This window comes from Cyanistes caeruleus, chromosome 17, assembly GCF_971803275.1.
Source record: "Cyanistes caeruleus chromosome 17, bCyaCae1.hap1.1, whole genome shotgun sequence".
In the NCBI taxonomy this organism is placed as follows: domain Eukaryota; kingdom Metazoa; phylum Chordata; class Aves; order Passeriformes; family Paridae; genus Cyanistes; species Cyanistes caeruleus.
This window is the reverse complement of record NC_141717.1, coordinates 7091948-7118661: the sequence shown is the minus strand read 5'-3', so window position 1 is coordinate 7118661 and position 26714 is coordinate 7091948. Positions and strand designations below refer to the sequence as shown.

The window sequence follows — 26714 nt, the reverse complement described above, 5'->3', positions numbered from 1 at the left end:
GTAAGCTTATTGACAGCTGTGTGATGTAGAGATTTAAAACCTGGTAATAAAAACTCACTGCTATAATCAAATTAGAATTCATTTAGGAACAGGAGTTAGAAGCTGTCCAGCCTGAATGAAGCTAAATTTCTGAAAGTTTGTTTAATTCCTTATTAAAGAAAACATCTACCAAAACACATACAGTTGACCTGCTGTGGAACTTCAGTGCTTGCAAATTAGCTCAGGCAGACCTTTAAAATAATCTTTGCAGCATTCAAATGATTAAATAACCCCTTAGGTTAGCACAGACATACTTTATCAAAATTGGAAAAGTTGAGCAAGTCCATAACATGTTTATTGAAATTATACAAAGAGTAGAATAGAATAAGGTAAGAGTTAAAGCATGTTGATAGTAAAATTTCATTAAATATAACCATGTGCTACCAACTATAAAAATCAAAGATACATTACTGGGAGAAGTGTGCATGAACTCTCTATGAACATATGATCTCTATGAACATTTCATATTCTGTGAAATCTCTATGTTATGAATAATAACTTTATGTTAGTTAAAATAAGGGAGTTGTCAGAAAGGCATTGAAATAACTGAAGTAATAAACAGAGTAGCTCAGCAATAAAAGGAGGAGGCTTTCAGCCATAATTAAGCTTAGTAGACTAAGAAGCCATTACAGTACTGGGAAATGTTGTGGTGCCAAGTGATTCAATTAACAGAATGGTTTGTAACTACAGTCATATAAGGATCTTGACAGGAGTGAATGCCATGGCAGGGGTTCTAGGCTACTGGAACATTGTAGCCATATTCTAAATATCAGAGTATTTTTTTCTTTTTCAAAGCATATTGCAAGGTCACCTGCTGAAAATGTGAGTAGACTGAGATAAGTAACTTGTGTAGTCAACAACTCAAGCTAAATTAATGATCATCTTTATGAAAAAAAATGAAGTCAAGCATTCAGGCTTCTTGCACTTAATGTAAGCAAGCTCTGCACTGAAAAATGTTTAGTTTACCAATGTGCTTCAGGAGAGTGAGAAGGATGTGGGTTTTTTCTTGGAAAAAACCACATTGTCAGGTACATTTTTGCTGCTAGGAACATCACTCGTGCTAGAGGATTTATTTGCGTATTTTTCTGTCTTATTTTTGGTCTTCATTCACGTCTAAGAATAAATTGGAACTTATGCTTTATTACCCTTTATTGTTACTGCCACTGTGTTACATGAAACTTCTTGACAGAAGCATCATTTTAGATTCTAGAATTGGGAATAAACACATATTAATCACACCAGTTCATCTTGTAGACTCTTAATTAAACAATGTGGTCAGTATTAAACAGGGATGAAACTGAAAATTGGTTTGGGTACTCTTCTCTAGACAAGGAAATGTGTTGATTCTATAATTATTCCAGTTAATGAGAAGAGCTGCAAACGTGAAGGAGGTTAAGGTAACATCTAGAAATACGTTTCTTTTTTCATCAGTACTCATACTAATTGGCTGAGCTATCACTGAAAGCAGAACTCTGGGACTTTTTAAAAGTACGCTGTTGTTCGTTGAGGCCTTGCCAGAGTCCGGTGTATGTAAGTGTGAGTGGAGCAGCAAAGTGACTGTTACTGCACTTAATTCACTGTGGATGCATCCCAAAGTGGGCAAAGAAGTTCTAAGCATGAGGATGTTATGTCATTATCTTTTTAAATTCAACAGTGGGGTTTTTTTTATTACAGAGATTTCCCTTCCAATAAAAGAAGAACCATCTCCCATATCTAAAATGAGACCAGTAACAGCCAACATCACTACAATGCCAGTGAACACAGTGATATCCCGTCCACCTCCACAGATCCAAATGGCCCCTCCTCCCGTGTCCTTAGAACCAACAACCAGCTTGTCTATAAGTTTGGAGAACCAGCTTGAAGCCCTCTTGGATGGAACTTTACCATCAGGTAATGAAATCCCTCAACTGACAACCAGTAATGAGGACAGAGAGTCATTTTCTTTAATTGAAGACCTCCAGAATGATCTGCTTAATCACTCCAGCATTTTAGATCACTCTCATTCACCCATGGAAACATCTGACCCACAGTTTACTACTAATAATTCTTGTCTGTCTCTTGACCTTCCCGATACAAATTTGGACAATATGGAATGGCTGGACATTACAATGCCCAGCTCCTCATCTGGACTCACCCCTCTCAGTTCTGCTGCCCCGAGCGTGTTTTCCACTGACTTTCTAGATCCACAAGATCTACAGTTGCACTGGGATTAAGCTATAGCCAATGAGAACACGACCTGCAAGTCTCTCTACAGCAGAGGTCCATTATTATACCATTCTGATTGCAGTTAATATAAATTAAGACAGTAATGTTTGGAAGAACAAATGCTTGAAGCTAATTCCGTATTGATTTTCAAGTTTACAACAGTGAATCACTTTATGCACCTATCAGTAATGCAGATCAGGGCCCTCTGAAAGCTGTATTTCACAAGTCAAGAAAGTACCCCAAGGTAAATGTATCACAAATATTTAAGAAAGAAGTTACATCTCTGACTCTGTAATGCTTAAAAGAAGCAACACAACATGACTACACTTAGAGTGAGATGTCAATTCTCTGTATTGACCCAGTGAGCAAATGTCTGGGGGAGGGGAGGTATCACTGCACTTCATTGTTCCTGTGGAAAGCCTGAGCCAGGTTCAGAACTAATTGAGGGCAAAGGCAAGTAGAAGCACTGGCTGGTTCAGTGAAATTTCATATATCTAGTCTCTTAATTTGTTCAAGTTGTTTTTATATTTTGCTTTCGTGGATTTTAAAACACTTCCCCCATTCTTTAATCATGAGGGAGGAATTTAACTGCATCCAAAGGGATATTTAAGTGTAACTGCAAGAAATCCACTGTAGCTCTGCCAGGTAATATTGAGAACACTGAATTTTCTATAGCAATGCTCTGGATTTAATAGCTAGGTTTTAATGTGTATATCAGACAGTTATTTGTATACTCTTTTAACTTTATATAGCTTATTTTTGTGAACAGAGGGGAACACAGTGGTCTTCAAATAAGAGATTACTATAATGGAAGTAAATATCCTATTTTTCTTTGTGTTTGAGGATATTTGTTAGATCATTGAATCCAGTATCTCAGCATATTAGAAAAGTTTGAGGAAGTAGAAAAGTTTAATTCATAGTGTTGTACACTACAATCCTGCAAACATCTATGCAAGAATAGTCCAAATGCCCTCAATAAAAGATGTTTGTAGGATGAGATCAAGTTGCAGGAGACAGTGCTGACAGGACATCCATCATTTCTTAATGAATACTTTGTTGAACGGCTTTGTCTGCCACTACATAACATCAGGGAAGCCAGCAGAGAAACTGCTCAGTGTGAATCCTGAATACCAGAATCAGAATGTACTGTTTGTGATAAGAAGGCATATTGCATATAAACAGAATAGCAAAAATTAAGCTCTTACCTCACAGCACAGCACATGAATATTTTTTTGTTTTAAAGCCCTTAGTTGTTGTTTTCAGAGTCTATTATGTAAGCAGTTAAAAAAACAAACAAAAAATTAAGTAGAACTACTATACTTTGGAATTCTATGGTTGTCTCTCAGGTAGTAGCTGTTAAATATTGCCATAGATGATGGAGGCAGAAAATTAAACACAAAAATGTAATTTCCTATTAGGGAATTCCTACATTTAGATAAAAGGAAACACTTCCTCTTTCCTGAAATAGCGAAATATTGTATGTTTTCTAGTCTCATGATCTCATTGCATGGTTCTTTCCTCACCAACAAGTTTCAAAAATAAAGTTTTGTAGGATTGAATGAAAAAATGCCCAAAAGCTTTTGCCTACTTCTTAGAATGATGATATATATCAAAGGAATACTGAAAACAGTAAGTAGCTGTTATCCACTTAGCAAACTTCATCACAGTTTTCAAAAAGAAAAACATAACACAATCATGTTAACATCAAACAAATATTTTTGTTAGAAAATGTTATGGAATTAATTGAAAATTTGCATCTCCAGATATAATGCAGTATGGTGTACTGATATGACAGAATTCCATTGGCTTCAGATAAAATAATGGATTACATCATTGATTAAGGGTTTGAACTGATACCATATGTTTGCATCATATCAATTACAGCACTTTAAATCATTATGTATCTTCACTGGTTTTACTGGCCAAGAATTACTGTAATATGAAACTAAGTATAAGAAAACAATCTTAGGAGATTTTCACTACATGCAGTTGAAAGATATAATTCCTTATTCCTTCTTGCTGTGCCTACAATACTTGAGTACAATATACATGTGGACTGTCTGCCTTAAGCTTTGATGGTATAGGACTTTTCAATAACAGTGAACACTTAACATTCAACTTTTTGCATTCCTGTTCATCATCCTATCTTGGGAGCTAATACTTTGAGATACGAAGTGCCCTCGGCTGTTAGGAGAACAAGAATTGAGGACTCTTGGTCTGATAGGAACAACTCTGAATGAAATTTAGTGTTCTGCAGTACTGTCAGTTTATGTGTGATACACCAGACATCATACAATATATGTGTGGTTAGAGTTATCCCTTTTTGACCCTGCCTCCTGATTAAATGAGAGGCAAGTAAATTAATTTTTAGAGGACAAATTAACCTAGAGCAACTGTACTGTCATTTTTGATGTGCATGTAAATAGAGCTTGAAACTGGCAAAGTCATCTTGCTACAAAATTACCCTTATTGGCAGTGTAGAATGTTAATTAATCCATAGGAATCTTTGTGCAGAAATAAACCCAAACAGCTGAGATGTCTTGTTATCAGTACGGTATAGCTTTCTGCTCTGAACGTCTATTTGAAAAAAAAAAAAATAATAAGGGATCATTTTAGTTTCTGAAGTACAAATATTCTAGTGTAGGGAATGTGTGATTACTTTTCTGTACATTTCAGAATTGTGTATTAAACTTTATATAAAATGGTTTGCTTTAGACTTTGTTCTGAAATGTTTGCCATAGTTGTATATGCCTGTTTATGGCAGAAATAGGTTTTGCTTAGACTTTTGTGTGTGCATGTTTTACATGGAAATTTTTGTAGCACAATACAAATACATCTTAGAAATTTAATCATGCTGTGCAGTTTGACTGCACAGAACTAAATCTTTCTCATTAAGAGAACAGTTGCAAAGGAATGCACTGGCACTAAATTTGCCATTTAATGGCTGCAGTATACTAACAGAATGCATCCTATCAAATGTGGTGTTAGTGGGTCCTTCAAAGTAATTAAGAATATCTTTTAATCAGTGTGAAAATCAAAAGTTGGTTGTTTACACATCTAGACAGAGAGCTCAGACAAGTTTTATAAAGCTCGTGTTACTCAAGAGGAGTTACATCCTGTGTTCAGTAGAGAAATGGAATTTGTTACGCACTTTTAGTGCCATTCAGCATCAGTTACAGCAAGGAAGTTTACAGGTAAAATTTTGTTTAACATTAGAAGTAATTAAAGAAGCATTGTCATACTCTCTGATAATAAAATCAATTTATGGCAGTTGTTCTCTACAGAAATTTAAAGTGTAATCCAGCAATGTGGGCTTGCAGACCTGCAGAATCAGAACATTAAAAAGCTGAGGTCACAGCTTTTAGAAATAATCACTACCTAATACTGACATTTATTTCCCAGGTATTCCTAAATTCACAGCAGGAGTCATGTTCAGAGAAGATGATGATTCAAACAGAAGTGTCAATATTAAACTTTTCTGTTATAGAATCTCAAACATTCAGATGCCTCAAAAGTATAGGCACTGTAATCAGAACCCAAGCACAAGCTGCTGAACTTATTTTCAAGGCAGAGAAACTGCAATTACATTGAACTGGAACAGCATTATGTAATCAAAACACAGAAAAGCTCACTAATGTAAACAATTACTATTTGGATGGCATCTTAAGTGTATTATAAACTTAAAGCAAACACTATTAAAACTGGAAAAAAAATCTTCCACTTATCTCTAGTAAACGTTCTGTTGAAACTCTTCACATTGTGGTTTACGAAATCACCTTTCGGTGACTTCTAGACCATACTCCAGAAGGTATTTCATGTGAGATCTGTGGAATTGAGTTACATATAGTATATACATGGCCAATAAAGAGCATCCATTAAAATGGGAAATAATCTCAAATATTCCTTTTATACCAGTTTGCTAGGAAGAAAGTGCAAAAAAGAGACACCTACATCATTCTGTAGTGTCCAATACTGAATATAAAGTGTTTTTAAGTTAAAAGTGCATAAATGTATTTGTAGAAGTCTAGCCAAAAAAAAAGCCATTCTAGCTATGAGATCAAATTCTCAAAAAAAAAGCAGGGAATGGTTAATAACTATATAATCACACTATTTTTATAAAAATATACAGCTCAGATATTCAAAAGACAGCCTAAAATAAATTATAATAATATAAAAATTTAAATAGGAACCAAAGCATTGCCATTTATATTGCCAAAGGAGGCACTTTGTATTTTAAAATATAGGAAATTAAGTCCCCAGAAGTGTTATCCATACTTTTTTAAAATTAAGGATGTAGATATTTTCAAAGCTGTTTTTGATGTTTAACAGTACAGATTTGTTTTTGTTGTTTGAGAAATTTGTAGTAAGTAATAGCACAGGCTTTTTTTCCAGATAGGATTTTCTTCACAGTACGGCTTGCAGTAGAAATAACGCTAACCCTAGTAGGTGTTTCTCTTCTTATTTTCATAGTCATAATTATGTCTTAGCATCTCATTTTGTGAAAAGAAGAAGATAAACACCTGTCTCTGGGGCCCTCTTCATGTAAGCACTACTTTACTAAATGCAAATTATGGCAATCAGGGCGTCAGTTTATGTATTGCCTTTCTAGAAGAAACCATGATGCCTTTGTATTTGCTGTTTGCACCCCTGAAATCAATTCCATATGTTTGAATGCCATATGTTTTGCACATTGTACTGTATATATGTAATGCATACTGTATTTTTATATGTGTACTACATTTATCAAATATTTTGTACATAGTGGCAATATTGTAGCTACTGAGGAAATGTTTGATATTTCAGCATTTTTGCTAAGTGTCTCAAATAAAAAAGGAAAACTGTTCATTTGTCCATGGTTACTACTTTAAAGTGAATATATCATTCTGACTTCTGTGAGTCTGAAACATTTGGCCTATGTTCTAAGTACCTTTCCCACAAAAAGGAGTAAGAATGAACCTGCACTTAGACAAACCCCAAAAGAACATGGTTTGTCTTCAAAAATCAGAGACAAATTCTGTAAGAACAGAGACTTCCTGAACTCTCAGAGTTTAGGTTTGGACTTTCATTTTTTTTTGCAATTTTTTAATATAGTCATTTAGTCATAGAATGGCCTGGGTTGGAAGGGACCTTAAAGCTCATCTTGTTCCCTGCAATGGGCAAGGACACCTTCCACTATCCCAGGTTGCTCCAAGCCCTGTCCTACCTGTCCTTAGACACTGCCAGGGATTGGGGCAACCACAGCTGCTCTGGATGACTCACTCCAGTATCTCAGCACCACAGTAAAGAACTTCCTCCTAATACCCAACCTAAATCTACTCTCTTTCCATTTGAGTCCATTCCCCTTTGTCCTCTGACTACAAAGCTCTTATAATGTACTTTAATATATGACTTTCCCAAATTCTTCCAAGGTTTTCAAGATGTGTTTGGTTGTGAGATTTTGTATTTCAATTTGTATTCTGCTCAGCTTCTAGAACACCTGATTGCATTTTTTTCAGAAGGATGAGCCATGAGCTGTTTGCACAAGTTTCTTTTAAGGATGAAGCTGTTTCATTTAAATATTTAGTGTTATACTTACCCTCGTGAAGGCAGGCCTGTACTTAATCACCCACCCTTTCCTGTCTATTCTACACTGATGCCATCAGAACTTGGCTAAATATTAAAAACCCTGTAAAGTAGTAAATAGTAATTGAGTAAACGTAATAAATTTAAAATTACTAATAATTACTTCAAATTTCATAAAATACCTTTTCTCTATGAACTTTAATCATTGTAAAAGTTTGTAGGCTATATATGCCACAAACTTACATTCAGATATCACACACCAAACACAAACATTACAAAACAAGTGCAGCACTTTTTGATCATATATTTGTACATTACATTTAAATTACAACTGGAGTATAAGAGAGATGAAGCATTTGGTTTGGTGCCAACTGGCAATCTGGGGGGTTGACTGTTTTACAGTGACAAAGAATACAAACACATAACCGTCCCTTAGAAGCCGCCTTCATGTTACTATTTGATGTAGACACAAAACAAGGCTTGATAAAACTTGAGATTTTGCTGAATGAACTTTTTCCACAGGCTACACCCTGATTTCCAAGAAAACCTCAGTTTATTCAAACATGTTCTACAGATGGTCATCAGCAGATTTGTCTTTACTGTGTACCACGTTTAATGCCATTTGCTCCTGCTTACTGGCTTGTTTATTGTACAGGTGTTGCTAGAGGGACGTATTTCTTAGAGCATTTCTACTGTCTCAAGAAGCAGATTTTTCTTTGATGGCAAAGAAGTCACACAGGTTTCCCCACACCCCAAGGTATAGTCTGCAACCTTACCAAGATATTCCTAATGGAAAATCAAAGTAACAAATTAGAGCTTCTGAGAGCCAACAGTCAGGGCTTGAGGTTTTTTTGCTTCAAATGTTTATCCATAAACGTAGCAAGTAATTGAGATAAATACTTCCCTTCCTGTAGAAAAATTACCTGAAGTTGAGTCTCCAGTCTTCTCTGCAGAAAAAGGACTGCTGGGCTACTCTGCCATCTACTGCATCACTCTTGAACCTCTCCAAGACAAGTACTGAATTAGAATTTAAATTAGTGAACAGAAACATTCTTTCTTACAGCTAAAACAAAGCTGTAAGAAAGCAAGTAAACTGTCAAACAAGTAACTGCAACTGAGGAGCATTCTAGCTCCTCAGCATCCTATAGCAAGTCTTTATAAAACTTATTTGCACCAAATCTACATAAATAGGATTGTTCCCCTGTATTTCAGAAGAGTCAGGGAATGTGTTGAAAGGCCTGGTTTTGAACATGAAAACAGACACCAAAACCTCTCCTAAAGCAACATCTCCATCTCATATGTGTGAGGCTAAGGCAAGAAAGAAAAAAATGACTGCTGATAATTTCTCCATCCAACAAAATCTCTGACAGTATCTTTTCAGCAAGAGAGTGCTCTAAGACATCCCTTTTGAAAAGCCATGTTGCATTTAAAAGAAGACTGTGTCACAAGAGAACAGCCCTTAATGCACCAACGATTCAGCATGGAGGAAGGGCTTTGACACTGAGCTCAAACAACGGTAAGGGCCAGCATAAAAGACACTTCCAAATAAAAGTATCCAGACACCAAAAGGGCGATTACACTTTTTAAAATCAAGTTAACTTTTTTAACTATAAAAACAATTGTGATAAATCAGCTCACCATTAAACAGCACTTTGTTTAGACAGAAACAGTTTCTCCAGACACAGTACAGAAGTTAGGCTCAGAGAGCAGACAATTTTTTTAAACAAAATCAAGTATTTCCTCAATCTAATTAGAAGATCTTTACGAATTCAAATTGAAGTTTCCATCACCCCACACAGTTAAGGAAAAACTTGATCAATAGAAGTTGATTTACTATTAAATAGTACTCCTAATGCCAAGCAAATACATTTATTAAAAGTATTAAATTTATTAAAATTTAGTGTATTTGAAGACATAAAACCCACATGAATTCCACCAACAGTTCAAACAGCCCTCACACCACAAAATTACCTCTCAGCTCACAAGGATCCAAAAAACTCAGTAAACACAGATGCGACCTGCACAGGGACTGTGAAGACAAGTTACAACTGGCAAGTATGGCACATAAAAGAGCATATTTTGTAATAAGCAAGTAGGCCAGAAATGGCATATCATCAATCAGATATGACTGATTAAAACTGAACTCCTTCCTGCTGCCAGCTAAGAGTAACTCCTTCAGCCAGGGAAGTGGCTCTCTGAGGCCACCCCCTTCATAAACATGACAAGTGAGAATTGAGGGAGGCAGCTTCCACTCATACACACCATCACACTTTAAAATACTGCAGTGATTACACTGACAAGACAAAAGCAGAATACAACAGTGCTATTCTCACTTTCCAGCTTTCCATAGTCCAGATGAGGGCATATGATGAACAAGAGTAGCAGATAAGTTCCAGCAAGCATTTAGATTAGGCAGGCCGTAAGTTATGGCCAGAGAGACTAGAAAAGCAGGTTTTTGGGGCAGATTTTCCAAGGTAGCAGCAAATACACTTAACAAAGGCTGACTATCCAGTAAGGTAATTTAAATTAAGCACTTTTCATTGCAGGTCAAGCTAATTCAAATCACTGTTTGTTTAAACGCAGTCATAGAGTTATTATAGATAAACTAAAAAATTATAACTTTTCAAGAACTAAAATTTTTTCATACAGTCAAAGCATCAAGCATGATTTTCCATAACAAGAGCTCAAAGAACATCCCAAAAGGATACTTAAGTATTTCCCTGCTCACTGCAGGGTGGTTCAACTAGAGAACCTTTGAAGGTCTCTTCCAAGCCAAGCTATTTTGGTTGTATATCAGCCTTTTAATGCACTTGCATTACAGCACTACCAAATCAGTAACTCTTATCTCAACCTTTACAATGGTACCACTGTAATATGTTCACATGCTTCTTCCACAAGGAAACCAAAACCACACCAAAAGGAATATAAAACTTGGATATCAAGCAACAGTTTTGTGGAGAATTTAAACAGACATCCACAACGAACATTAAATGAAAAATAAAAGCTTTGTTTTCAGGTCACACTCGTAACAATCTAGGAGACCCAGTCTAGAAAATAGCTAGAAAGCATATTTTCTGCACTTCACAACACTGAGTTTTTTGAGGGAACAGCTACCAGGCAGCAAGTGTTTTAATCTAGCATTTACCATTTAATTATCCCAACGTTTTTGCATTCCTGCTTCTCTTCTCGGAGGAGGAAAGTTTTAATCCTGGCCGGTGTGAAACAGCCCCTCGAGTGCTATCTCCGGGCACCGCACCCTCACAGCCCCGGGGCCGACTCGGACGGAGGACGCTGCCTTCAGAACGCCTCCACATCCGGAGGGGAGGTTCCTGGCAGCTCCAAGAGCGGGAGACAGAGGGAGACGAAGGGAGAGGGAGAGCAAGAGCGAGACCGAGAGCGGGAGCGGGTGTGGCCCCGATCCCTCTCTCCCTTTCCGCCCCCTCAGCTCCCGCCGCGCCTCAGCGCCTCAGGGTCGCGCGCTCCCGGCAGGTGGCGGCGCAGGCGCGCGCGAGGGCGGGGTGTGGGCGGGCGCGCGGGAGTGGCGCCAGCGATAGAAGGGCGTCAGGAGGAGCCCTTAACGCAGGCGCGGTGGCCAAGTGGTAAGGCGTCGGTCTCGTAAACCGAAGATCACGGGTTCGAACCCCGTCCGTGCCTTGGCGGGTCCACGCAGGCGGGAGCTTTCCCTCTCCTTTTTAGGGGAAGGCGGAGCCCCGCCCGGGCCCGGCGGCCGCAACCGCGACCCTCCGCCGAGAGTCCGACCCGCCGGGCGCCGGGCATGGCGGCTCTGCAGAGCTTGCCCCGGCGACGGCAGAGCCGCTCCGTCCGACCGGGTCCTCGGCTCCACCCGAGCGCCTACCGTAGCCAGCCAAAGGTCTCGCACCGGGGCAGCGGCTCCTCCGGCCCCAGTAAATGGCTCTGGTGAATGTCTTGGCACCCCGGCCTACGGTCATTCCTTCCCTGCTGCAAGCCTCAGCGACTGCACGACCGCCCTCCTCACATCTGGAGCTACAGAAACCTTTTTCTTCGGTTTTTTCTTGGAGCCTAATCCTATTTTCAAAAGACTCTCAGCTTAGCCTGAAGAAACAAAAAATAGTTTGAAATGTGAAAAGACAAGGTGACTGCAGAGGCCGAGTGGAAGTCACATCACATGCCTTTTCTACACAGCACCCTTGAGGCAAGTGCTGGTGCCCACCTTAACATGGAGTCATTCCTGGGAGGAACAAGTGGAGTCTCTGCAGGGTCTTGTTTGAAGAGATCCTCCAGCTCCTTCAAACTCTTGTTCAAAGAGGGCCTTCTCCAGAGGCTGCAGCTATCAAGATCATCCTGTAATCCCCCACATCCCTTTCACTGGTTCATCCCCACCCTGCCACCATGTAATTAAGTATTTATTAATTTGGTTCTGTCTTCTGATTAGCAAACCATGAGGTTTCTTCATCTGTCTCACTAACCACTTAGAAGGATTATTTGCAATCTGATTAGTGTGTACTTCACATTTTCTGATTTTTAATAGAAAAGGACTCTCTGTGACACTGAAAATGGGTAGAGGTGTGGGGGCTATGTTCCCAGGAGCTGAGCAGTGCTCCCCTTCTCCAGGTGGAACAAACACTGGGTGTTTCGGGCACAGCTGATCCAGCAGGACTGGACTGCAAGTGGCCAGGAGGTCCAGCTCGGTGACACTGAAAGGATCAGGCACTAAACCCACACACACAGTTAAGGGTTGACAGCACTTAAACCCATCCTAACAGTGTAAATAGGAACAGAATTACTAATTGAAGGAAATCTTATTGATTCATGTTTGATATTTACTTACCATTTGAAATTTTACTGACCAGTATGTCCACACAATCAATTTTGTTCTCTTCCTGATAAATCTTCCTCTCATATTCTGCACCACTGTTGTCAGGAATATAAACTCCACATTTGTTGTATGAACAGAAAGACATGTCCTCAGCTGTTTGCACTGAATTTTGTAAATATTCTTAGATATTTTTACTCATAGATACAAAGGACAGTGAGTTACATCCATGTCCCTGAAACTACTTTCACAGGAGGGCTGTAAAAATTAAATGCAAAAATCAAACTCAAGGACAAAACACGTATCTGATAAATACTGCTTTCTGCTTCTTACAGCCTCAGGGATAAGCCTCTCGGGCAGGTGGAGATGAGCCACCTTGCCACTGATGAGTAAAGCTTTCATAAATTCTTGCTTGTTTTTTAGAAATAATATATTTATATGACAAAGCCAGGTATGCACAAGAGCTGTTGTGGCTCTTGTTATGGCTGTTGTGTTGTCTCACCCTCTTGATGATGGTTTGAGGCCTGTGAGTCTGTGTTAGATGACACAGAAATCAGATAACACAGAGCTTGTTTTTCCACAGTTTGCAGACAAAACTTGCATTTTGTTGAATAACATTACTAAACTATTAGTATGATAACAATGTTGCTAAGTAACATTTAGACATGTCTTGTAGTTGTTAACTTGAAATTAATTTTGTAATTAGAAAACTATCTGTGCACTCACAGCCTAGGAGAAACTTGTGCAGCCCAGAAATAGTAACTCCAGCTGCAGTTAAGAGGTAGAAATAATTAACACGTCACACGGATCTACTGCCACAATGGATTCACTTACCTGATGTTAAACCTTTTTTGAAAGTGTTGCTCTATTTGCCTTCAGCTTTATTCTTTTTAGACAACGCAGTGCCCAAATCTTAAATTCTCTCCTTTTAGGCCAGGTTTTCTACACCTCTAATCATCCTTGCTCCAATCCTCGAATCCTGTCCAGATACTACATCTTCTTCTTGAGCAGAGCAGTGAGTGAGGCTTAGCAGCAGTGCTCGGAGCAGGGCATTTCTGCCCAGCAGAGCCCCAGGGAACGCGGCACGGGCCAGGCAGGGCTGTGCATCACACACCGCTGCCATCAGCACCTGCCCTGAGAGGCTGCCCAGCTGCCGTGGCACCGCACGGGTCACTGAGCACTGACCGGCACACCGGCCCTGTCCCCACACCACACCTGTGTCTGGTGATGTGAAATTTGACCCCCAAACTCCCTCTCTCGCCAGGCGCTTGGTCCCCCGCAGCCCTGGCTCCCTGCGCCACTCACACGCTGGGAACGGAGGATGAACCAGCGGCCGGGGCCAGGGAATCCTAGGGCTGAGTTTGTACCACGGTTGTATGAAATGAGTCCTCTCCATAATCCAGTTTCTGTCATTACATAATTAAAAAAATAAAAATCCCTTACACTGTGCAGTGGTATTGGTGAATACAGAAAGTGAATCAAATTTATTTTAGTTTCATATTCTTTCGTTGTTGTTGCTAAAACAGCCTCTTGCTGCCTTTTTAATTGAATTTTACTTGTGACAACCAGTATGACCAACAGAGGACAGCACATCCATTTCTTTTAATGATTAAAAGATCCTGAGCTTGAAGCTGCCATTCACTTTTTCACTCAGGAAATGAGAGTGACAGGCAGAGAGGAGCAGTGTGCCATAAGTAAGCTAGCCAGATTAAAAAGGCCTTTTTGCAATTAACTAGAGCTGTTTTGAATTCCAGGAGATTACTTCAAGTAAACCTACTTCTAACCAGGCATTACTGCTAATGAAACACTGTGGGTGCACATCGGTAAAACCTGGGTCTGTATTTTGATGCAATTGTTTACTGAACACTGCAGTAACAGCTAAAACACACTTCAGAGTCAAAGCACACTCAGAAGTGTCAGGTGAACTCTGCTATTTCCCCTTCAAAACTGCAGACACACAAGGTGTCTGTAACCAAGTTTTGATTACATGTGAGTGTTCATAAAACACTGAAGTGAAGCCAACTCCAGTGTTTTTATTGCATTTGATTTGGGGGCAGAGAAGACTCTGCAAGTCATAATGAAATTCAGAGAACAAACCCAAGGATTTCATGTGGCTGAGGGGAATTTCATTAAGGAAATCCAATTAACCTGCAAGAGTTGCACACATTGAAAGCTATTATCTTCCCCTAAAAGCTGGCTCCTTGGTTTTTATAGCAACCTTTGCTATTCCTGGATAAATAATGCTTTATTACAAATGCACTGACATCTTTATATAATTAACAGCAGATAATACATCTTCATTCATCTCTGCTTTGCAAACATTCAGTTCTGCTTCCTATGAAATGTATCAAACAGTGTTTTTAAAGAATATATAAGTCAGGAAGGATTGGGTGTTAGACACTGGCACAAAGCAAACACAGGTTTAGGAGACGCATGAAGAATAATGTGGCTCCTGACAGCATATGGGTCTGCATTTGTTGGTCAGGGCCTGATCCTGTGAATTGCTGAACTGAATTAATTAAGAACCTAAGATACCATTAAGTTCATGGGAACTGACAGTGCTCAGCAGTACTCAGTGTTGAAGCCCTTAAATAAAAGCCAACCTACAAATTCCGATTCATGCGAGTAACAATATTGCACACATCTACAGTGGGGACATGAATTATTCACATCAGTGTAGCATGAAAGATGCAAACGGCAAAGCCTGTTTAAAATAACACACAAACACTCAGTGTTTCTGTGATATGCGGGAGGGTTATCATTTGGCCCATTTTTCACTCATATGCATATTCCTTTTATTTGCTGTATGTATAAGTCTGATATGAGGATGTGGAGAAAATAAATACAGGAGATAGACATCTAATAAACATTAGTAGAAAATGAGGAAAGGAGGTTGCTGATTAGCATTCCTCCCATATGAAACTACTAGATTGTATCAGAGAAATGTGAGTTAAGTGTTTTACCGTTCTTTTTTTTTAACCATTATCTGATCAGAGAAGCATGAAAAGCACTTTATTGCCTTTTTTTTTTTTATCCCTGTGCTAGGAGCCCTCTGCAGGAAGTGAAGCTGAATTTCACAAATCTTCCCTTTCTGACGTCTCCCGAATTTCTAGGAATACCCCTTCCCTGTTACTATATTTGGTGGTAGTTTCTAGGAAAAAAAATAATTTTCGGACGGTCTTGGACTCACCACACCTCCTGTCAGAGGACTGTGCGCCCCGGGTCTCCTGGCACGGCCCCCGCGGAGTTGAGGAGCTCACGGCTCGGGCTCACAACTCCCGGCGCAGACTGCACGTCTTTGTAGCACTGTTGGAGGAATGAGCATGGAGAAGGAGTGGGAAGGGGAGAGGTGTCTTTGTGGCAACAATGAGTGAATCTTCTCTAGTTGTTTTTTTTTTTCCTGGCGGCTGCTCTTTTTTTTTTTTTTTTTTCTCCCTGCACTTTTTTTCTTCTTTTTATTTTTTTTCCCCCTTTTTTCAAGGAAGAGGATCCTAATGAAAGGAAAAAAAAAAAAACAAACCTCTGGATTTTTTTTTTCCCCCTCCGCTTCTCCCCCTACCCCTCCCCTTGATGTGGCCTCTTGTTTAGCTTGTGGCGTGACCGTGATGAAGAAATGTTTCAGGGCGCCTGGCAGGGTGATCTTTTTATGTAATGAGTCAGGATTTTGCCAACGGAAGGAGCCGGCTCGGAGCGAGGACCGGAGGGCTGTCTCCTTTCAAGAACGGGGACCTGCCCGGCGAGCGGCTCCCTGTGCTCGGGACCCCCGCTCGCTGCGGGCGCCGATCCATTCCCATTCCCGGCTGGCGGGGGCACCGCCGCGGGCACTGACAAGTGGTGAGTTGCGCTCTCCCTCCGCGCCCCGGCTCCGCGCAGCCCGCGGGGAGCGGCGCGGCCCCGCCGAGGCCGCAGGTGCGGCCGCCGCCCCGCGCCCCCTTCCGCGGGTGGCCGGGGCCGCGCCCTGCGCGGGAATGGGGCGGCTCCGCGGCGGGCGGGCCCCGGCGCGTGCGGGCGCGGCCGCGGAAAGGCGCCCCGGGAGCGGCGGCGCCGCGGGGCCGCGCATGGCCGGGCGCGCGGCCCCGGGCAGCTCCCGGCGCGGCCCCGCGCCCACCTGCCGCAGGCCGCGCAGGGGGCGCGCCGGGCGGGGCGCCGGGCCCGCCGCGCCCCGCGGGGAAGGGGCGGTTCGCCGCCGTGCCGGCACCCTCGGGAGCTACAGGTGTCCGCTCCCCGCGGGGTCCGCTCCCCGCGGGATCCGCTCCCCACGGGCTCCGACCGCCGGTCCCGTCCCGCCGCCTCCGCGTGGCTTCTGCGGCGACTTTGGCCAGGCACAAATAACTACAAATGCCCGTGCGGAGGGGTGCCGATACGCACCGTCTGATCAGCTCGTGTGAAAGCATAGCCCGAAAAATCTCCTAAATCATCACAGCCATAAATAAGTCAGTTAAAATGTATGGTCTGTAGAAAGAGGAATTATTTAAACATTTCTACTTAGCCAGAATTTCCATCAACTTCTCTGCGTTTTCCTTTCAGGATGTATTTAGTGATTATAAAGCATTTCAGCTAGGACAGCATTCTTCGGCTCTGCATTTTGATTATCAACAGCAGAATGAATGTAAGAGTGGCTTTTCAAGGACAATAATTATTTTAACGTAACTGACAGCATTAACCTACTTCAGCCACCCAAGTGTAAACTATAATGCTTTTAAACGTGGATTTTATTTAGAAGCTCTGTTTAAATTGTAAAGTGAAGATTTAGAATATATGTTGATTTTGTCCGTGAATTTCTACTTTTCCTCTTATCTTTGAAAGAGGATCTTACAAAACATAATATTGAGGGTAGTAAGATGACGTAGAGCTGAATACTTGATACTATCATTGCTAGTAAGAAGAGACCTATTTTCAAGTAAAGTGAAAATAATTTCTAGTTTTTTGTACAAATAGCAAATTTAGAATAATGACAGACATTTCTCTATAATGTGTCCACTTTAGTCTGAAATACAGTGAAACATAATTAATAACTTGTTACATACTTTGAGAAGAAATCTTAATAGGTATTTTGAGTGCTGGGTCTAATAACTGTTACTCTGTGTCATTTCATAGACACTTAGAAAAAGTACTCCTTACCTGCTTGATAAATAGATCTATAATATTAACATTATAGCTAAAATATTCATTAAAAAAGTTAATATCTGTTAGCAATTCCTGCTGTCCAGAAAGTGGAGGGTGTATTGCAATTGGGCTATAATGTTCTCTTTTGATTAATCTGAAAACTACCCACTCTAGAAGCAATGTCTCAGTTGATTTGGCATATCTTACAAAGATACTTTACTTACAAATTGAATCTTGGAAGGCTGTGGTTCCAGAGTCGGGGTTTTGGGGGCGAGATGAGCTTATGTTTTATCCAACTGGCCCACAAAGTCCCGCTTTTGGTGGTCACTTTGTTCTGCAAAAGAAAACAGCACATTATGGCTCTTACGTTGGACAGTAAACTTAGTAGTAAACTACTGCTGCAGGCTATTATACACTTTAAATAAATAATCATGTTCTAACTTTAATGTTGTCTTAAGCAATAAAATGTGGATAGAAAATACAATAATTTTGAAAGTTAAACATAAAAGTTTTCTAACTGTTGGTGGTGTTCTTCTCTTAAAAAGCCAGCAAAAGCTGAAGAAAAAGTCACCTTTCAAAGTGTGGTACTGAAATATTGGTGAATTGGGAGAAAAGATGATCCCAAGAAAAGAGAGGCTTTCTAAACCTTAAAAAAATCTTTTAAACGCTGGTGGCATTTGTATTGTCGATCCCTGCCTCATTTTTTTTTTTTTGCTCAGGATGTATTCAGTTCTAATGTGTCTCTTGAACAAGCTGCTACTTCATGTGTGTCTGTGTGTGTCTACCTGTGTACAGTCTGTATCTATGATTCAATTTAAAGACTGCTAATTTTTGAACTGGTAAAAGTTGTGGAATATATTATTGTGAGTAAGGCAGTGTAAACCTAAGCTTGGTAGAGCTGTTTAAGTTCACGTTATTATTTACATTTTGGTATCAATATAATAAATAATTTAAGTATTATATTTACTTAAAAGTTACACATCTGTACTTTCCTCATGGGATTCTTGAAATTTTTGAAAATGCTGGTAGAAGCACTGAACTTTCTCGTGGTTCCAGATATACTGCATAGATATTTAACACTGATGAACACATGATACACAATGTAATTTATACAATGTTTCACATATACAGCATATTCACACAACATATATGCAGGAGCATCCTCTCATTTGGTGTAAATGTGTCTGTCATAGTTTTGACATTTAATGCCAGCTAATCACCTGTGTAAGCTACACATAAACATCCAGACATTCACAATGTGGTCACATTGTCATTACAGTCCAGTTAATTTTAAGTGTTGACCTACACAGACTGAATCAATTTGAGTATTTCAAAAAGGCCTAGAAATTCAGCTGAAATGAGACTGACACACTGTTAAAGCAAAGTTGTTGGCATGTGATTTATCATGACTAGATGCAGGATCTGTACATTTATGCAAATGAATATCAAGATGAATTATCAAGATTTTTCTATAGAATTCTCACATTTTACATTTCATAGCAATATAATTGCAACACAAGTGAAATAGGATGTATCCAAGCCTCGGTGCAACAAATTCCTCACTTGTTTAAGACTGAAATCTGATTTGGAGGAGCTTAGGTCAGAACTGTGGTGCTAATATGCTTTTTAGCTACTATTTTCCATGAAATAATACTGTTCAGAAGCAGCATTTATGAAAGGTTAAATTTTTATAAGCCAATTAAGTTAAAAATTTAACTATAGATTTTTTTTTATTTTTGAATTTTACTAGAGTATATTAGTACTTAGTTTGTTAATACATTCCAGACCTGTCCAATCTTCCTAGTTGTCAGATTTGGATTGGTTTAATTCCTGTGGTCTCTTCTCTAGTATTCTGAGAATGCAAGAGCAGAGAATCATACATAAGACAGTGAAATCAGTGTGAGGATCTTGCTTTAAGGGAAAAGAGAAGCACTTATATCCAAACAGCAGCAAAGATCAGCCCTGCTCTGCTGAAATACCACAGTTGCTTCTTACCAACTGTTACTTTAGAGCTCTTAAATTAAAACATAATTTTGTAGAGCTACTTCCAGTAAGATGTGCTTTATGTATCACACTTTGTTAATCAGCTACTTTTAGATTATTTTTTAGAATAGATTCTATGTGGCTCTCTACTTAAGATTTGCACTTGCATTGCTTTTAGCATCAATAACCTAGCTATAGAATTAATACACTATTTAAATGATTAATGAGCAGTGTTAAAGAACACAGTTGCACTTCTGTAGGCCTTCCTCATACAATATTTTTTTCCCCATCAATAAGCTTACAGAAAGAGCTCCTGTTTGTCTCTGGTGGGCAGTAGAACAGACAATTTGCTGCTGCTATAGATAGCATGCATATATTTTAAACTTTAAATGTATGTTCATTTTGTATGTGTTACTTAAATTAATGATGATTAGACAAAACAGTGATAGATTTCCTAAACATCTGTGTTATAAAAATTTGATCTCTTTCCCTTGCACTGGTTTTCCCACCAGGTTTGCGTGCAGCTTCGGGTGCTGGCCTCAGAGCTGAGAGTCCTGAAGTGCACTGCGTATCCAGAGCATTAATAATTAAATACCTGGGATCAGTCTGTCTTGCTATTTGATATGAAAAAAGAAATTTACAGAAGATAAAAATTAGATGGTATGTTTGTAATAAAATTAATTTTTCTTCAGATAAAAATTGTCATTAATTATTGAAAAAATAATATTTGGAAATATCAACCTCAATTATTTATTGCATTTATCATTTATAAAGTTGAAAGTCCTACTAGCTATCTTTCTATTTAGAATAAATTTAAAACTACATTTTTAGAATGACTTTTCTGCATTTTTAAGCAAACCTTTAAAAAAACAGCTTACAAACACACTGAATCAGCAGAGGATTTCCAAATGGCCTAATCTGTTTGCTTTCGAAATTTTATTGAAAGCAGTGAAAAGATCAGTATTTCCACCAGAATCCTGTGGCATGGTTTGGAGATTGGTCTGGGGCCTGCATTTTCTGAAGCAAGGCTTCAACCTTTGACACCTCCTGACTCTGTGTTGCAACAGAAAAATTTTGTGACTCCCCTCTGATCCAGGCTCAGGAAAAGAGAGAGAAGTAACAACCCCAAGTTTGGAAACTCACGACCTGGAACAACTAAAAATTTTGCCTTACTAAAGGCTACAGAATCAGTTGTCCTTTCCTAGAAAGCTATCCAGAGTTTTTCAAGTGCAAGAACACAGACACCTGAGGTCTGATTTTTAAACTGTGCCTTGTTCTTTGCTCCTTGTTGCAGTGTCACACACCAGCACTGCTTCCCTGTGGAAAACCTGGACCTCGTGCCACAAGGAAAGCCTATGCAAACACAAACCAGTACATTTCAGGCATATTTTCTAAGGACATCACTCAAAAGATCATTTTACCTGCCTTGGAAATTGTATTTAGAAGCCTATGAGGCAAAAACAAAACAAAGAAGTTGTGAATTTTTTTAAGTGGGTTTTTTTAAATGGGTTTAAAAGATTAGGGGAAAAACACTGCTATCACCTGGAGCTGTGCCCATTGTGGAAGACGTGGTAGAAAAGTGGTTCAGACCACTTGGCTTGAGCCTATGAAGCTTCTGGTGAAATCAATGAATTTAAAATATCATTTGCCCAGTTCACAGTGCACATCAGTTAATAACTACACTAATCCCTTGCTGCAATGCCATATGCTGTTCTCAGTTAAACTGTGCAAACATGTAGGGAATTTGTAAAGGTGTAAGCATGGAAAAAAGGAATAAAGAATTAGGAGGTTTTGCCTGTTGTCAAAATGCCCAGATAGTTCTGGTTACAGGGTTTGGGGGCAAGGATGATAATTCTGTATCCAAGTGTGAATGGACAGGCCTTATTCAGCTTGGGATTTTTTTTCAGGACCTTTCTTACAACACCTAGAGAGTAAATAAAGATAACACCAACAGAAATAAAGCCCCACACACTACTGAGGTAACTGGCTTTGTGAGATAGCTGATGGGACTACATTATGTTCCAGAAGGTTACCCCTGATCTCTGAGTCTCTGTTGAATATAAGGCTCTTTAATGACCACATTTTTTAATACTGGAATTGAAATTCTCTACGGACAGGCTCCAGAGTTTTGGGGTTTTCTCCTGTTTGGAGCATACCTGCTTCTGGCTGAGCTAAAAAGTCAAAAATTTGAGTCCTATCTGATTTCCTAGTATGCCAAATACTTACATTGTTGATATATAAGAAAAACTTTTAAACAAAACTATTTTGATCTTTTCAGCTAATACTGCTAATTTTAATTTAGCTGTTAATGGGGGACACTACAGTTCAACAATATAAAATAGTATTGGTGTATTTTTGCTATTTGAAGTATCTCAGCTTCAGTCAGACAGTTCAAATCCTTTTACTGCAATCATGGCCTTCCTATATGAATCAATATAAAATAGTATCTAGACACTAGATTTTTAAGTAAAGCTTTTCATTTGTAGCTCAGGACAAGGATTAAAACACACACACACACCAAAAAAATATAAAATGTGTTGTGTCATCTACAACAAGGCATGTATAAAGGGTTGTAGGACAAAGTGAGAAAAATAATTTCAGGATGTTTCAGGACTGGCCACATGCATCAGGAAAAATAAGTGAATGCATTAATTGTACTGAAAGGACATTTCTAGTTGTTACATATTGCTGCTGTTAAAAATTTCTGGTTTATGGTCAGAAAAATCTTGATTTTAGCTTTGATTATGCTGTTGTTTGTATTAAAGCTTTCTTTTGTAATCAAAGGCCTATTTCAAATTACACAAAGAACACACACACCTCTGTCAGAAGGTACCTGGATGCTGCTGTAAGTCAGAAGTACATCTAATGAATTCCCTGGATCTACATCCATAAAAAATGCAAGTGAGATCATGTTAAAATTTCTGGAACCTGAGAAAATAATTTAGTTAATTTTTCATATTTTAACATGAACAAAGGGCAAATGTATTGCACAAGAAATATTATTAAATGACATGAGAAATTGAAGATTACTTTTTTCCAACAATACTATGATATTTTATTCTTTGTGCTACAAGAATCTGTGAAGAATATGCCTCTTAGGTGCTATTCAGTGTGGATTATTTTAAAATAGTTACTTTTTAGTAGGCATGCCAATTGAATGGGCATAACTTAAAGTTCAAATATGCTACCTGTTTTACTAAGGATATTTATAAATATGGATAATTTGGCTTACTAAATTTGGATTCCACTTTGCATTTCTATTCTGACTGTCCTTCTATATGTATGGAAATACTGTATGAATATACTGTATGTATGGAAAATTGCCCAGACAGTTCAATGGAAAATATTTTAAAATTCTTTAAAATGAAAGATGTTCTGTAGTTCTATTATGTATAATTTTCTTCTATAAACTAATGTTCATTCTGTCACTGAAGTATCCTTAAAAATGAGAAATGCAGGTCAACAGTTAATGATGATTATCCTGGGGTTTTGTTTTGTTTTTCTGTTGGAGATCTGAAAGAAGAAATATTATGTTGAGTTGGCTGGGCTTCATGTAAAATGTTTTTCACTTCCCAATAGTATTTCTAAGGTAGCTTCCTCAAAATCCACTTTATTGCGTGGACAGAAAGATTTTATACATCCAGAGCTAATTGAATTAGAGGATCCTTGAAAAACAACTATTTTCCTATCCAGTGGATTAACAGAAAATGATGAAATCCTGATGTATCATTGGAAAGTTGTTCTAACTTAAAAATATTTTCTTTATAGTTTCATTCTTGATGTTCCACAGCATTCACCACTTCCTGCATGGCTTTTCACCGCAGGGAAAATGAGGGACTTTTGGGGGCAGATGTGTTTCCATTACACTATCATAATGCCCCTAAAAATCCTTATTGCTCTTGCAGTATTCTTCCGTATTGCTGGGCCTGGGTGAGAACTTCTTGAAGACCTATCTTATAAATACAGCTTTTCTCTAAAAACATTTTAAAAACACCACTGAGTTTTATTTTGTTTGTCTTATATTATTTTTAGTTGTGTTTACTGTTGCTTAAAATATAAATGGCAAGATACGCAACCACCTGTTGGTAAATAAATGTCATAAGTCATAAATCCAAGGGACATGCTGATAACTGCACGGGATTATGAAGAGGGATCTGTTTTGGCTTAAGAATGAGAGCTTCATTTTTTTGGTACAACAAACTTGTTTTTCACATAAGAATTTAGCATTTATGCCTCTGAAAATATGACAGATGTTTTGCAAACTAACTTGAATGACTGATGTAAGTGAGCCTCACTTAGAATTTTTACTGCTTCTGGAAACACTCATCAGGCCATTTATCAAATGCATAGATCTGTCCAGTACATTTATTTAAATAAAATGCAACAAAATATTCAAATCATTTTTTTATACAGTCTCACAATAAAATTATGATTAAACCTGAAGAAGACATTGTGGGTTGTCTTCTATTCTTAATTCTATGCTTACTCAACTCAAAAGCTCTTTGTGTGGCCATACCTCTTGCTGAGGCTTCTGAGGAAGGCACAATCCATTGGGAATGCCATCATGCTCTCTGGCTCCTCCCATGAAGGGAGAGATGGCCAGGGTTCTCCCAGGCACAGCTTACTTCTGCTAGGTCAGTCTTCCAGTTCTGGAAGGAGAAGGCAGAACATACATATGTAAACATGGTTTGTTGTCTGGTCTTGCAGAGCAATACATCATCAGTTTGATATGTGCAGCGCTGGTAACATTTATTTCAGTAGCTGAGTGTGGGGCACACACAGTACTGTCACTGCTTTGTGTTGAATGTACTCTTGACTTTACTGAATCACTTAACAGAAATTATAGATAGTGTGGCGTGGTCCCTCTGACAGTGTCTGCAAATATCTGTAAATGCCCTTCAAAATATTTGGTGACATAGGAAAGAAACTAACTGGGTGGATACACCAGACCACTTTAATATAAAAGTTTAATCTCCAGGGAGATGCTCTTCTTCATTCTGCTGTAGGAATGTGTCTCATTTTTCACGCAGCAAAATCTTACAGGTCAAGTCACGTACAGGTCACAAAGCAGGCTTGCTGATATGACTGAGGCTCAGAACTACTGCTGCCCAGAGAAATACTACAGTAACAAGAAAATTCCTTTCTAGAAGAACAGACTGAGCAGTGTTGAACAATTTTATATTCACAGGTCAAAATACGATGGAATATGTCCTTCAACATAAAACACTGCAAGATGCAACAGCATTTCAAATTAATGTATAGACAGAGAATAGAAAACACAGTCATTACATTAATTTGAAATTTTCATATCAATATTTCAGTGATCCTGTTTGGACTACTGATCACAAGATGATCCCTAGTACCTTCTGACATAAATGGAAAGTATAACACAGACTGTCTTGAGGCTTATCCAGCCTTTATAATAACAGTTATTTACAAGGTATGAAACTAATTGAACTATTATTATAAGTCATAGAAGTTTTTTTGCATGCTTTTACTCTAAACATGCCAAGGTGTATGCTCTGTATTCTGTTTATTTCCAAGTGACACTCCTAGGTAAAGACTCTGCATCTAATTGAAAATGTTTTTAAAAAAAGCACAAAATAGCAAATATTCTGTGGAGTTCTACAGTATTAAGGACCAATGAAGGGACCACTGCCTGAGCTACAAATTCTATCACCTTTACACAGAAGACTTATGATGAACAGAGTGATTTTTGTAAAAGTCTTTTGGAGGCTATGCTAGTCACAATCCAATGTAAAGAATACTGTAATAGATTTGAGCATTAAAACTGAACTAATTTTCTATTTTTCCTATGTTGCCATCTTATCTTACATATAATCTTTCAAGGATATCCAATTTTTTTTTCCTAGCATATGCAATCGTTCATATAATTTCTTGCATTAATAACTTGTTGATTAAACAGCTGATTATTGCATATATACCTATTTATATACACATAGGTTGTCAGAAAAGTTAGATTCTTTCTGAATGTGTGCCCTGTAAATTTGTAAAAATATATTATCATATGACACTACTTTCAAGAGAAATATATGCTTAAAGCAAGCAATCCTGACATTAAATTCAAGAATAGGATCAAAACAAGTAACATGATATTCCAGTCCCTTTTACATTTAATAGGAATCACCTGGCATATAATTGTCATTTTTTTAATACATTTTTATCATTGAAGAATAAGCATTAGAAAATGAGAGTCAAGCACATGGTTTGAGATGTGTACTTAAACTTCTGAATTCAAATACTTGCTTCAAATTGTTTATTTTAAGTATTTAAATCATTTTGGTATGAAATCATATGTCACAAAAATCTTTGGATCCAATATAGCCTCAAAGGAAGGACTGCAAAACTCATCTGTAAAATTGTCCACTGCAACTAACAGCACATTGGGAATAGGCTGTGAGTAGGTTTCAGTATCAAACATTTTGTAAAAGATAATATTTTTCTCTGTTTGGTTTCTTAAATATTAGCAAAGCACAGATTTCTATTAGCCTCTTCTTAGGGATTTTGATTTTTTTAAATTATAGGGCCAAGGGACGTCAACAGGAACAAACAAATTACTCTAAAACTTAGAACAGTAGCAAGTAGGTAATTTTTCAAGTAGAATTTCCACAGTGGAAAAGATATTAGGTATTTGCTATGTGCCAAGAAATGAGTAATATGAGAATACTTTGATTCTTTTACAAAATGGAAGAGCATTAACAGCATTTTAGTTTTTTATTATATATAAAATTCTTTATTACCAGCAGTCTCATAATAGATAAACAAAAATAGAAGAAAGGATGTGCAGTTATTAAATAGGCTGAATGAAAGACACTCATTTATGTATTGAATAAGCCCGTTTCTATCTCAAGTTTTGAACTCTACCTCAGCTGTATGTACACTATTTAAAACGTGATCCAGAGTACAGAACTCGGCTGATCCATTTTAACAGTGTTTATTTATTTATTTGCTATGTTATTTCACTTCTAGTGTGTTAGATCCAGTTTGTTACTGAACTAAGAGA

General features: G+C 38.4%; 1 protein-coding gene, 1 long non-coding RNA gene and 1 other non-coding gene across 27 annotated transcripts in view; 2 read left to right on the top strand and 1 right to left on the bottom strand.

Annotated features, from left to right (window-relative positions):
- MRTFB (myocardin related transcription factor B) overlaps positions 1–7087 on the top strand; it is a 68012-nt gene extending 60925 nt beyond the window's left edge. For all 25 annotated transcript variants that reach the window (XM_086853685.1, XM_086853671.1, XM_086853675.1 and 22 more), the window contains one exon: positions 1714–7087. In XM_086853685.1, coding sequence (XP_086709811.1) covers positions 1714–2252 — 539 coding nt within the window. In that variant the 3' untranslated portion in view covers positions 2253–7087. The remainder of the gene's footprint in view (positions 1–1713) is intronic.
- Positions 7088–8090: 1003 nt separating this feature from the next.
- Positions 8091–26714, bottom strand: part of LOC111935954 (uncharacterized) — a 53057-nt gene continuing 34433 nt past the window's right edge. The window contains exons 13-19 of the long non-coding RNA XR_015277186.1: positions 24207–24339; positions 22524–22618; positions 17932–18041; positions 11999–15907; positions 10952–11880; positions 8730–8809; positions 8091–8592 (exon numbers count right to left, since the gene is read on the bottom strand). This is a non-coding gene — a long non-coding RNA (uncharacterized LOC111935954). The remainder of the gene's footprint in view (positions 8593–8729; positions 8810–10951; positions 11881–11998; positions 15908–17931; positions 18042–22523; positions 22619–24206; positions 24340–26714) is intronic.
- TRNAT-CGU (transfer RNA threonine (anticodon CGU)) lies at positions 11389–11460 on the top strand. The gene has a single exon. It is a non-coding gene; the product is annotated as a tRNA-Thr (tRNA).